The 13,017-nt window shown below is 43.6% G+C and overlaps 1 protein-coding gene across 1 annotated transcript in view; it reads left to right on the plus strand.

Moving 5' to 3' along the window:
• The window catches only part of LOC142259225 (uncharacterized), a 65,391-nt gene extending 59,646 nt beyond the window's left edge, over positions 1-5,745 (plus strand). The window contains 2 exon segments of the mRNA XM_075331715.1: positions 3,350-4,667; positions 4,669-5,745. Of these exon segments, the coding sequence (XP_075187830.1) occupies positions 3,350-4,667; positions 4,669-4,777 (1,427 nt within the window). The 3' untranslated portion in view covers positions 4,778-5,745.
• Positions 5,746-13,017: the final 7,272 nt, after the last annotated feature.

The following is a 13,017-nucleotide window of genomic DNA, read 5'->3' on the forward strand; positions in this document are numbered from 1 at the left end:
TATATATATATATATATATATATATATATATATTACAGATGTACAGAAGACTCAGTTTGCATATATGGAGCACAAAGATAATACGGCTAAGAAAACATGGTCACTTTAATAAAAAGTCTTTCTGGAAAAAGAAAGGACATTGCTATGTTTCAAAAAGAGGGGTACATATGCATGCGCGCTGATGGCCACCATTTTGTTATTAACAGTATCCAATAACTCATTGATATAATCTATATATATAATTGCCTTATTCTGTCTGTCTGTCTGTCTGTCTTGCTCCAAAATTGTGTCCTTACGGTGACAAACAGAGGATTGGCCGCTCGCCTCGGCTCCGCCCCCCGCACGGATTGGCCGCTCGCCCAGGCTCCACCCCCACACGGATTGGCCTCTCGCCCCGCCCCCCTCACGCATTGCACGTTCGCTCTGCCCCCGCCCCCTACACGCATTCCCCGAAACGACACGGAGACCCGACTCCCAGGTGAGTGCTGTACCCCCGGGAGCCCACATCAGCGTACGCTGCCAACCCAGCCGACACATACCCTTGCATTGCTGGGGTTGATGGCGTACGCTGGTGTGGGCTCCCGTGCGAGCTGGGGTTGGGGTACGCTGATAACCATGTAATCTTGTCTAGCATGGTTACCAGCGTACACCGGCTCCCAGGTGAGCGTATCAAGGTCCTGCAGCGGCGGAACACACACACACGCACACACATAAGAACACACACACACACATCAGATCACACTCACTCTCACACACAGCTCACACACATATCAGATCAGATCGCATCCACACACTCACAACATCCCGTGATATCGCTTGCTTCTCGGTGGCGATCCTGTGCGTGCAGTGATCTTCCAGGACCTGCCGGAGGATCACATGGCCAGAAGCATGTGGTATCTCCGGATGTTGTGAGTGTGTGTGCGCGTATGTGTGCATGTATGTGATCGGGTGTGTGCGCGTGTATGCGATCGGGTGTGTGCGCGTGTATGCGATCGGGTGTGTGCGTGTATGCGAACGGGTGTGCGCATGTATGCGATCGGGTGTGTGCGTGTATGCGATCAGGTGTGTGCGTGTCGGTAGAAAGCAGAGGAGCACGGTGTGCAGCACAGCTGCGGGGACACCACAGGCAGAAGTGGGGTGTGAGTGTATGCGATCAGATGTGTACGTGTATACTGTCTGTGTGACTGTGGAGCACGATGGGGGGTGTACAGCATGGGGATGAAGCACGATGGGGGGGTGCACAGCATGGGGGATGGAGCACGATGGGGAGTGCGCAGCATGGGGGATGGAGGCTGATGGGGGGTGCGCAGCATGGGGGATGGAGCACGATGGGGAGTGCGCAGCATGGGGGATGGAGCACGATGGGGAGTGCGCAGCATAGGGGATTGAGCACGATGGGGAATGCGCAGCATGGTGGATGGAGCACGATGGGGGGTGCGCAGCATGGGGGATGGAGCACGATGGGGGGTGCGCAGCATGGGGGATGGAGCACGATGGGGGGTGCGCAGCATGGGGGATGGAGCACGATGGGGGGGTGCGCAGCATGGGGGATGGAGCACGATGGGGGGTGTACACCTCCCCCCGAAACACACACACACACCACACCGCCACACACGCACTGCACAACACACCATACACACACTGGGAACCACAAACACCGCCCTACACAGACACCCAACACACAAACACCGCGGCACACACAAATATACGCACATGCCGCACAACACACACATTGCACAAAACATACCTCCCCCCAAAACACACACATGCACCCCACACCCACACAAACTGCGCAACACACACAACGCTACAGACACACAGCGCTCCACAAACAACGCAACACACAAACAACACCGCTCTCACCCCCCGCCACACCCAGACAACACCCAGAACATGTACAGCGCCCTACACAAACACTCAAACACTTGGTAACTACACACAACATATATATATATATATATATATATATATATATATATATATATATATATATATATATATATATATATATATATATATATATATATATATATATATATAAAAACAAAAATCATACATTAACTACACAATACGTAAATTCTAGAATACCAGATGCGCAGAATCAGGCCACCTTCTAGTATAATAAATAAATTTATAAAACCAATGTGCATATGAAGGCTGAAATAACAATGGAAAAGGGCAACAAAGTGGAATATATAAAACAAAATAATAACAGCTGATCCACAACCTATGTAATATGGAAGCACATATGCTAACTATAAATTATGCATGTGCACACATATAGATGACACATCAGAGGGCGTAGTATAATCCATGGATTTCAGCATTCTGGCACTCTGCATGATAACTGTTCTGGTGTCTGAGAGCAGCACAGTGAGATGAAGGCGTCAAACCACATACTTAGTAAGACTAGCAAGAGTTATTCTCTGCTGTGCTCCGTGTTAATGTCTTTGATCACATGCTGTTGTGGAGCCAGTATCATTCGCTCCCCTTCTGTATATGCCGGCTGGACTATTCCATTAATGCCAGCAATAGTTTACCTATACAGGTCTGGTGATGTGTTGTGATACAAACTAGTGGTTGTTGTGCATTATTGCTGTGAGCAGCTGTGGTGTTAACCCTTGTTGTCTTTTTGTTTTTGCCTTCCTGCTCTTGCTTTTCGCCTTAGTCTCTCACTGTTTATTTCTGTGAGTTTGCAGTGTGTCTGAATTTTGGTTTTCCCGTCTGTCGTAATCTGTATTTCCATCATACTCCTTTCCCTTCCTTCCACGTTCAGGGTAATCCAGAGGTTAGGGATAGCCTAAGGTCTCCTGGCATGAGAGACGGTATAGGAGCCCCTGTCCCTCATTATCCTACAGTCACATTGCGACAATCAATCAGATTATTTACTGTAGCACATTCCAGAGAACTGGTGCTTGGAATGGGAGATCCGAATTAACGAAGATTTAACTCTTAGATCTCGAAATTGGAAAACAGATTCAGAATAATTTGTTTCCTAATTTAATTTCTAATGTTATCATTTAAAAAAATCTACTTTCAAAATTATATCATTAAAAAATAATAACATTGTGTTTATTTTTAGCAGATGAGTGTATCAGGAGTTCAGATGGACCTCTAATATCGTCAGAATTTAAAACAGATGATGAAAGTATCGCACATGATACATATGAAGAGCGTGCTGCTCTCCCAGATATACCTTCAGTCCTTCCTCGGAAAGCTTTATCATCTGATCTTTTCAAACAAGTCCAAAATTACGATTTATCACAGAATTGTAAGCAAAATAAAAGTTACAGAAAGGATGTGAAACATGAAACGGCTCCTACAAGGGAGAAACCATTTTCATGTTCAGAATGTGGGAAATGTTTTATCAGGAAATCAGTTCTTGTTCGACATCAGAAAATTCACACAGGAGTGAAGCCATTTTCATGTTCAGAGTGTGGGAAATGTTTTATTCGGAAATCTTACTTTGTTACACATCAGAAAATTCACAGAGGGGAGAAGCCATTTTCATGTTCAGAGTGTGGGAAATGTTTTATTCAGAAATCTTACCTTGTTAGACATCAGAAAAATCACACAGGGGAGAAGCCATTTTTATGTTCAGAGTGTGGGAAATGTTTTATTCAGAAATCTTACCTTGTTAGACATCAGAAAAATCACACAGGGGAGAAGCCATTTTCATGTTCAGAGTGTGAGAAATGTTTTATTTGGAAATCAGATCTTGTTTGTCATCAAAGATCTCACACAGGGGAGAAGCCATTTTCATGTTCAGAGTGTGGGAAATGTTTTATTCAGAAATCAGACCTTGTTAGACATCAGAAAAATCACACAGGGGAGAAGCCATTTTTATGTTCAGAGTGTGGGAAATGTTTTATTCAGAAATCTTACCTTTTTAGACATCAGAAAAATCACACAGGGGAGAAGCCATTTTCATGTTCAGAGTGTGAGAAATGTTTTATTTGGAAATCAGATCTTGTTTGTCATCAAAGATCTCACACAGGGGAGAAGCCATTTTCATGTTCAGAGTGTGGGAAATGGTTTTTTAAGAAATCTTACCTTGTTAGACATCAGAAAAATCACACAGGGGAGAAGCCATTTTCATGTTCAGAGTGTGGGAAATGTTTTATTCAGAAATCAGATCTTGTCTGCCATCAAAGATCTCACACAGAGGAGAAGCCATTTTCATGTTCAGAGTGTGGGAAATGTTTTATTCAGAAATCTTACCTTCTTAGACATCAGAAAAATCACACAGGGGAGAAGCCATTTTCATGTTCAGAGTGTGGGAAATGTTTTATTTGGAAATCAGATCTTGTTTGTCATCAAAGATCTCACACAGGGGAGAAGCCATTTTCATGTTCAGAGTGTGGGAAATGTTTTATTCAGAAATCACACCTTGTTTGCCATCAAAGATCTCACACAGAGGAGAAGCCATTTTCATGTTCAGAGTGTGGGAAATGTTTTATTTGGAAATCATATCTTGTTAGACATCAGAATAGTCACACAGGGGAGAAGCCATTTTCATGTTCAGAGTGTGGGAAATGTTTTATTCGGAAATCACACCTTGTTAGACATCAAACAAATCACACAGGGGAGAAGCCATTTTCATGCCCAGAATGTGGTAAATGTTTTACTAGGAAATCACATCTTTTTTACCATCAAAAAAATCACACAAAATAAACCATTTTTATGTTCTGAATGTGGAAAATGTAATTCTCAGAAATCAGATCTTGTTAAACATATGATGGCGCCGCACAGGGAAGGAACCTTTATCATGTTGTGAATAATTGAAATGTTTAACTGGTAAATCAAGTCTTGCTAATCGTCAGAAAACCAGCAGAGCAGCCATTCTTGCTTTCAGAATTTGCCAAATGTTTTGTATCATTAATCAGGTCCTGTTGTCAGATGAGTCACACGGGAGAAGCCATTATGATGTACTATAATTCAAAGGGTTTTATCCAAAAATTGGCTACAATTGCTCAAGTAAGAATTGGTGAGGGAAAGAACCATTTTCTCTCTTTTTAAACTTATCGTATTTTTCAAACCATAAGAATGTGGTCATGACGCACTGTTATGGGGGGGATCTGCTGCTGACACTGTTACGAGGGTAATATCCCCCAGTTTCTAGTGCAATGTGTTTAATGACTTTCCCTTTAAATAGTGCTTATAACAAATCTGTGGCTGCCTTTATTATTTACTAAAACAGTGAAGAGCCATAGATTAGTGAATTTTTTAAATATAATCCAGTACCAAAACTTTTTGAAGTGTCCCTAATGTCCCCCAAAAGGAACTTCAGATTGTGAGATCTCAAAACCCTCAGTGATGATCACTCTCTCAGTGAAAGAGTGAGCTCTACGACCCCAGCTCTGCGGCATCCTTCTTAAGCAGTTCAGTAAAACCTTAAAAAGTATGTGACAGCGCTGGATTAGTTGAGAGAGCAATGTCTCGTGCTTAGAGCAGCTGCAGAGATTTGTGGGATCCCGTTCTGCATACTAAGATCCCGCAAAATGAAATTTCGAGCTCCACTTTGCTAGTAAGTTGGGTATTTCGAGAGCCTTTATGAACATTTGTGAAAGGTTTTGATACTGGATTATATTTGGATAATTCACTAATCTCCGGTTGCTCACTGATTTATTTACTAAAAAGCGCAGCCCCAGATTGGAGATAGGAACTCATAATTCTATCACATTGTATATAATTGCATTTCAAAACTTGTTTCGTTAATAAATGCTTGTAAATGTACAGTATATTCTTCATGCCTGTCTTTCTCTATTGTTTAGATGTGATGATTTTGCCTCCAAACCTCTGGAGTTGAGGCAGAGCTGTAGGCATTTAGCACAAAAATAGTGAGGGGATGTTACAGCGTTGTCACGGCTGGCAGAAAATCCAATGGCAGAAGTGTTGGAAACTCCCAGAGATTTGCAGAACGTGTTCTTAACTTACAGTTCTCTGTTTCTGTAGCAGCGGACTCTATGACTCTGGGAAACTGTCAGTTTTTCCTCTGTTGCGAGCCTCTGACTTCCTTTATAAACCTCACCCTTGGATGCTTTGGGTGAGGTTTATAGTTGTTCCTGGTTGTGGTTTACAGTGGTCGTCTCCTCTTGTTTTTCCACAGACTTCTGTGGTAGCTACTCCTAAGATAAGTGTTTGAATTTTGCTATGTACCTGGGCTCAGGTGGTAGCATTTGTGTCTCCCCTGTATTGATTCCTTTTGTCTCCCTTAGCGTTAGTGGTGTTGACAAAGCGCTCATACCTGCCATTCTTACTTAGGCATAGATCAGGGTTTGCCTAGGGTGAGGTATTCCTGCTCAGCGACAGGTGCAGAACCTATATAGGGTTGGTGAAGGCATTGAGGGTGAGCTGTATTGTCAGGGGTCACCACTTCCCCCTTTCCCTAGTGATAAGGCATTCTTTTCCCCTTGCCTTTGTATTGTAATATACGGCTGGTATAGCTTCTATCCCCAGCCGTGACAAGGGAGAAGTGAATCGCATTCTGCATTCAGATATGTGTAGGTTGTTAAGATACTGGTCTCAGTTTATCAAAGCTTTTATGCCAAACAAATGGCACAAAAGCTTTGAAAAGTCACAAAAATTTGTATCAATTCATAGTTGTGCCAAATATTGGTGGCTTTTCCCATTTTCACTCTAATATTGACTCGGTTTGGGTGGGACGGGGGCATGACACCACAGCTCCTTAAATTCATGACGAGCTGTGGTGTTCCTTATGGCAGAAATTTCACTCCAGTCCCTGATGGGAGTAATATTTCTAGCATGACACTAGGAGGCACATGCCACTCGTCAAACGCTCCAGATTCATGAGGAGGCATGCACCACTTCATGAATCAGGCGTGGCCACCGTAGAAATTGGACTCTTTGTTATAAAAATGATCCCTTTACAAAGGATAATTATTGTAATTTAAAAAATTAAAGGATTTTATCTGTCTGATAGCCAATGGACTATTTTTTTTAGTGGGTTTACCCACAAATAGAGATAAGTGGACCCGTTGAAGTTTCGGTTCAGCTTTTTCTGTTATTTTAGATAGAGTTCAGTTCGGGAACCAGACTGGTCCTGAACCCTGTTGGAAGTCACTGATTGGGCAGTTTGGGTCTCCGCCCACATGCATCCAGCCATTAACAGAGTATTTATTACCGGGGGAGGGATGACTGAGTTTTTTCCTTGTACACAATACATCCTCTAACAATGTTTTTACTTCCCCGTGAAAGCCATTCAAACACTTCAAGCGGCTCGCACTGGCCCGAGCACTGAGTGTACCCGAGCACAGTGATGCTAGACCGAGTGGTTAGGATACATAAAGCACCCGACCTCCAAACTCTAACACTGATTTTTTTTTTGTATAAAGTCTGTATTTGGTACAAACCCCGAACTTTACTGTTTAGGTTCACTCGTCTCTGCCCACAAACCTTTATTACAGTTTAGATTATGGGTGTAGAAGAGACGAGAACTGAAAGGGGCCTATCTCCTAATGAAGAGCAAGTAACATTTATGATACCTATGCTGGGGTTTTGTGAATTCAATTTGATTCGGTCACTTAATTAAAAATCAGAATAATGTAGAGACAGTGTCACGCTAGGAATGGTGAAGTACCAAGCGAACGGCGAAAGAGAAGGGAAACCCTGTGCCTAGGGAAGGGGAGATGAGAGCCTTGACCAAGCCTACCGCTGGGCCCCTGAGTTACCTCACCACCCTATATAGATTCCACACCTATGCGCCGAGCCAGATACCTGATCCTAGGCTGACCCTGAACTGAGCCCTAAATAGGGAACGGATGGGATGAGCTCTTAATAAAGATCACTAGGTACTAAAGGACACAAACGGATAACAAACAAGGCAAACAACAAAAAACATACCGCTAGACAACTCAGTAAGAAGTTCAGTAAAGAGCAACAACGGTTCTACTAGTGTGTGAAAGCCACCTGCTTGCATCCAGACCTTGTGAAGGAACTGAATATCTCTACCATAAGTCCAGGAAAAATGAGAATATTTTAACCCAAGAGGAAATACAAATAATTAGCAGCAGAACGAAAAAGGAGCTCCCCAGTGTCCTAAAGTAAAAGGATGAAAACTCAGCAGAGAGGAGATACCTAGTACACAGAATACTAACAGCAAGAAAAATAGAAAGTCAGGGAACATTTTGCACAGCCGAGCGCTGTGACCTTCTATTGCCAGACACCACCCGTGACACACCTGTGACAGAGAGGGACTCTGATTCCAGTGATGTGTCATTTACTGGGCTGCTTGCTGTAGTTTTGATAAAATCACTGTATTATCATTAGGGGATTATCACTAGAGAACTAGTAACCTGCTGCTATGTATCCTCTATCTCCATAAGCTATGTATAACTCCACCCCTGATTAGCAGCTTTCTGTCTATGCTCATTGTACACCGCTGCCAATCAGTGATGTGGGTGAGGTTATACACAGAGCAGTATTTCGAGAACTGGTAGATTTTAAACCGAGAAAACTGAATTTCAAAACGTCAGCAAGCAGCCAAGTAAGTGACACATCGCTGGAGTCAGGGTCTCTGCTTATACAGGTTGATTGTACAACGTTACAAATAGCTTTGTTCCTCTTAATCTATAAACCACATCCCAAAGGCATACGCTATTAAATTTTATATATTTAATCAGAAAAGTAGACTGTGTTTATAAAAATACACAAATATATAACAAAAGGGAACAAAATAATACAGCATATGCAATTACATAAAATAAACGGGAATAACAAAAGGAAAATTACTGAACTTGGGTCACAGTAATGACTTCAGTTTTCTGGAGAGAAGGATTCCAATGGAACGTAGAACAATCCTACACAGCAATGTTCCTTTCATTGAATGACGATCATAATTGGAATTAGTTTTTTATTAACACAAGTTACACCCACATACTTACCTTCTGGTGACTCATAACACGGCTGGACTTCAGTGAAAGATAGAAAATTATGAGATTCCCAAACTTTTTGATAACTTCACCCCTGGAGGTCCCAGGTGGAAGATATTACAGACATCTTTCCTATCACAATTTTATGTTTACATAGATTTTTACATGTTATGTTTACATAGATAGGAAACCTTGCATAGATATTTTCATCTTACTGGCCGATATCCATTTGGCGGGAGCCCAGCAGTCTACCAATAATGCGGAACAATGCTTTGCATTCTCTACTTTAGCACAAATTCAAAAATGTGACTTTCCTACTGTATCTATTATATCAATGCAATTTATACTTTCTATAAGGGGAAACAAAGGATTTGAATTTCTCTGTTATTTTTCTGTTCAACTGCTGCTCTTCTCTCTATCGGTCATAAATTTGTCCTTTTCTGCATTCTTATGCATTTAAGCTGAGATTAGCCTTACATCTGCTAAAGGATTCTCTTTAGTTACCTGTTTACAAAGAAGGGGGTCAACTTCATAGGAGTGTTGTTGGGTCTTTATGAATTTTCTAATTTCTATATGACACACCACTACATATTGATGTTTTTTCAAAATCAAGCTTTTATCCCTTTGAAAGCCAAGGTCATTTTTTGAACACTTTCCTGTACTTGCTGTTTGAAGAGTTCAATAAAATCAGAAATTTTACACTACCATCTGCCCAAAATAGCCTAAATAAAAAAAAAAGGTTGCACTAAAATCATTATGCAATGATTCAGATATACTAACTATCCGCTGACAAGGGGGATGGAATAGTCATCCAAAACAGGGATGAATATAAGGAAGCTAAAAATATTCTCTCCAACCCCATACACTAATGGTTTTCAACTATGGATCCTTTCTCTACATTGCAAACAAAATATGCTCTCCGCATAACAAAATTTTTTGAGAAAGGAATCTTAAAGAGAACCAACCACCAGGATTTTGCTATATGACGTAAAGGCAGTGCCATACTAGCACAAGGATGCTGAATCCAAGCATACCTGTTATAGAAATGGGTTGCTTGGTTGCTTAAATACAATGTCTAATCAAAGTTGCAGAAATGCACTGCACTTTGATTAAGTTGTGCATTGTGGGTGGGCCTTTGTAGGTTGGGTCCTGCTCTGTTCACCCGCCTCTGTCTGCTGTCCTAGGCAGGAGGAGCAGGGGAGAAAGGTCAGGACTCAGTTGTCTCCGGTTTTCTGCCTCAGTCTGAAATGTACCGTGAGATGTTACAGATGTGGGACCAATAAAAACAACTTCTGGTCCATCTTCAGTCAATGAATGTCTGCCTGAACAGCTCCAGCCCTGTCTGAATCCAGTCCTCCACCTTGCTTTGATGGCGATCCCAAGCAATGTCAATACTCCGTTCTGGATCTGCTCCGTCTTCTGATAGTGGCAGCAGTCTCCTATTAAAATCAATGAGGCGGATGTGCAGTACCCGACCACGGACACTATCAGAGGACAGAGCAGATCCAGAAATAAGCATTTCCAGCCACCTGCACCAAAAACAGCTTATTAGTGGGGGTCCCATTGCGCTTACATAAGAACCAATGCGCAAGTGGGACCGAGGCCTAATGATGAGACATAATCATTATCACAAATAAACATTTACATTCAGGTACCTTTATAGATGATGTTGTCTTTGAGTCGTTTCTATTATTCATCTTGTCCTGACGCCATGATTACTTTTCACATTCTCATCTCGTCTCTGCAGATGTCCATCTTCTCCAGTCTTCTGCAGCACATCCCGGCACGATGCCCCTAAAAATAGCAGAATGATTATAAAACTTCTACTTAAAAATATCTGCCCTACGCTGTGCCCCAGAATAAATAATGGCCCCTCACTGTGTTCTCTGCATGAAATATGAGCCACACACTGTCCCTCTTATGGTACATGCTCTCCACGCTCCCTCCTTTTCCATACTGAGCCCACTCTACACACTGTCCTTTACACTGTGTCCCCTTATACCGCCCAGTCTTTATACTGTGCCCTCATCACTCTCCCCCTCCTTGCTATGCCCACACACTGCCCTCCCATTCTGCCCTTTCTCCATACCACCCCCCCTCCACTACCCAGTCTCTATTCTGTGCCCCCTCACATTTTTCTCATCACTTACTGTCTCCTCCCTACCTTGTGTGTGTCCATATACTTTTCCTCCTCACTCCCTGCCCATTCGCTCCTCATACCATGTGACTCTTTATTCTGTGTCCTCAAAACTTCTTTCCAGTTTGCTCCACATCCTCTCTCTCCCCATACATCACCCCTCACCCTCTCTCTTTCCATAATCACACCTCATCCTCTTTCTCCCCATGCATCACCCCTCTTCCTTTCTCCCCGTGCACCACCCTTCATCCTCTCTCTCCCCATGCATCATCTCTCATCCTCTCTCTCCCAATGCATCACCCCTCATTCTCTCTCCATGCATCACCCCTCATCTTCATTCTCCCCATGCATCACCCATCAACCTCTCCCCCCATGCATCACCCCTCATCCTCTCTCCCCCATGCATCAAACCTCATCCTCTCTCTCCCCATGCATCACCCCTCATTCTTCCCCCTCCCCATCCTCTCTTCCCACCATACTCTGTCCACAGATAGTTCCCTCCCCCACCCTCTCTCCCCCTTACTGTTTGTATAGATACTCCCCTCTCACCCCATACTGTTCCTCTTCCGTGTCTTCAGCTCCACTGGAAAACATCAGTGTTCTCTGCTACCTCCACGCTGCGGCCCTAACTTTCGGGTCAGCAGTCTGATCAGCTGACCTGATCACATGACAGCTGTCACTCTGACCCGGAAGTCAGCACCAGCGATCAACACTTCAATTGTCCTCGCGTCTGACATATACAAGGACAATTGAGTAGTGGGAGTCGTATGCTGCACTTTCTACGAGTGTGGCTGTCAGCATGACAGCTGCGCTCAGAGAATGTCCGGCTCCCACTACAGGGCCGCAAATGCAGCCACCGAACAGACTTTCACACCGCTGTATCAGGCAGCCCGACAGCGCCTCACTGACAGTTGCCCCCAGGGCAGATGCCCTACCAGCCCCCCCCTATATACGCCTCTGCTTATGTTCAGTCCTTGTCATTTCTTGGGCCACTTCATTCCACATTATGGCCTGGTCAAACTTATTATGGTGCTCTAGCCATCCTTTACAGTTAGTCAGGAAATCCTGCCATGTTTGTTCAGCCAGTGTTTCATTCATACCTGCATTCACCTTTTACTAACAGTCTACAGCCTTTGATTGCTTCTGCGCCTTTTATGTGTTGTACAACATCGATTGCAGGAGTCCATGTCTCCACATCCTCATCCTTATTGGATGAGGATCTACTCTGTGTAGTTCTTATCCTTGCAACAACTCGGAATGACAACAACCACACCACAATAATAATTGCAGAGAACCATGTCTCTGCATCCATGTTGCTTCCAAGGGTAGGACCTTACCTCGCACCACACCACTCGACACTGTGCAAGGTAAATAGTGACTACTACGTGATATCCCATTTCTGGGGCACACGAGTTGCCACTTCAGTGACTGCACTGCCGGTACCTCACGTCTGTGGCACACCAGCAGCCATTCTACTTTACTGCAGTAATTTAATCTATAATTGGGATCCCAGTATCACAGAGTAGGTAATATAATAATATAGGGCCCTTCTCCCCCCTTGGTTTTCCACATGAGCAGCTGTACAGCACGCTACACTGGAAAACCCTTAAATCACTCAACGTTTTTTTCTATGGCACAGAAAGCAGGTAAATATTGTAAGGCAGATAATGACTATAACCAGTGCCCAATCAGGAGGAATGTTAGGTACTCAAAATGTGACGCCCCTGACCTATTCAGGGTGTCACAGGGTATTGCACTCCTTTCTCTTCTGGTGCAAGACTCAACCCCCCCATGGTTCTGGAATCCTAACCTTTGGTATTGCTCCATCAGCATTCAAATCCTAGTTACACCTCACACCACACCCTGTCAAGCACACCAGTGAGTGGTCTAGTTGGAAAAGTGCCACTCGCCTAGGGGTCAAGCAGACGGGTGGGACGGAGGAAGTCAGTGAGAGGAAGTGGAGAGGAAAGCTTAGAGAGAACAGAAGTA

The sequence above is a fragment of the Anomaloglossus baeobatrachus genome, assembly GCF_048569485.1.
Source record: "Anomaloglossus baeobatrachus isolate aAnoBae1 chromosome 5 unlocalized genomic scaffold, aAnoBae1.hap1 SUPER_5_unloc_4, whole genome shotgun sequence".
Classification (NCBI taxonomy): Eukaryota; Metazoa; Chordata; class Amphibia; order Anura; family Aromobatidae; genus Anomaloglossus; species Anomaloglossus baeobatrachus.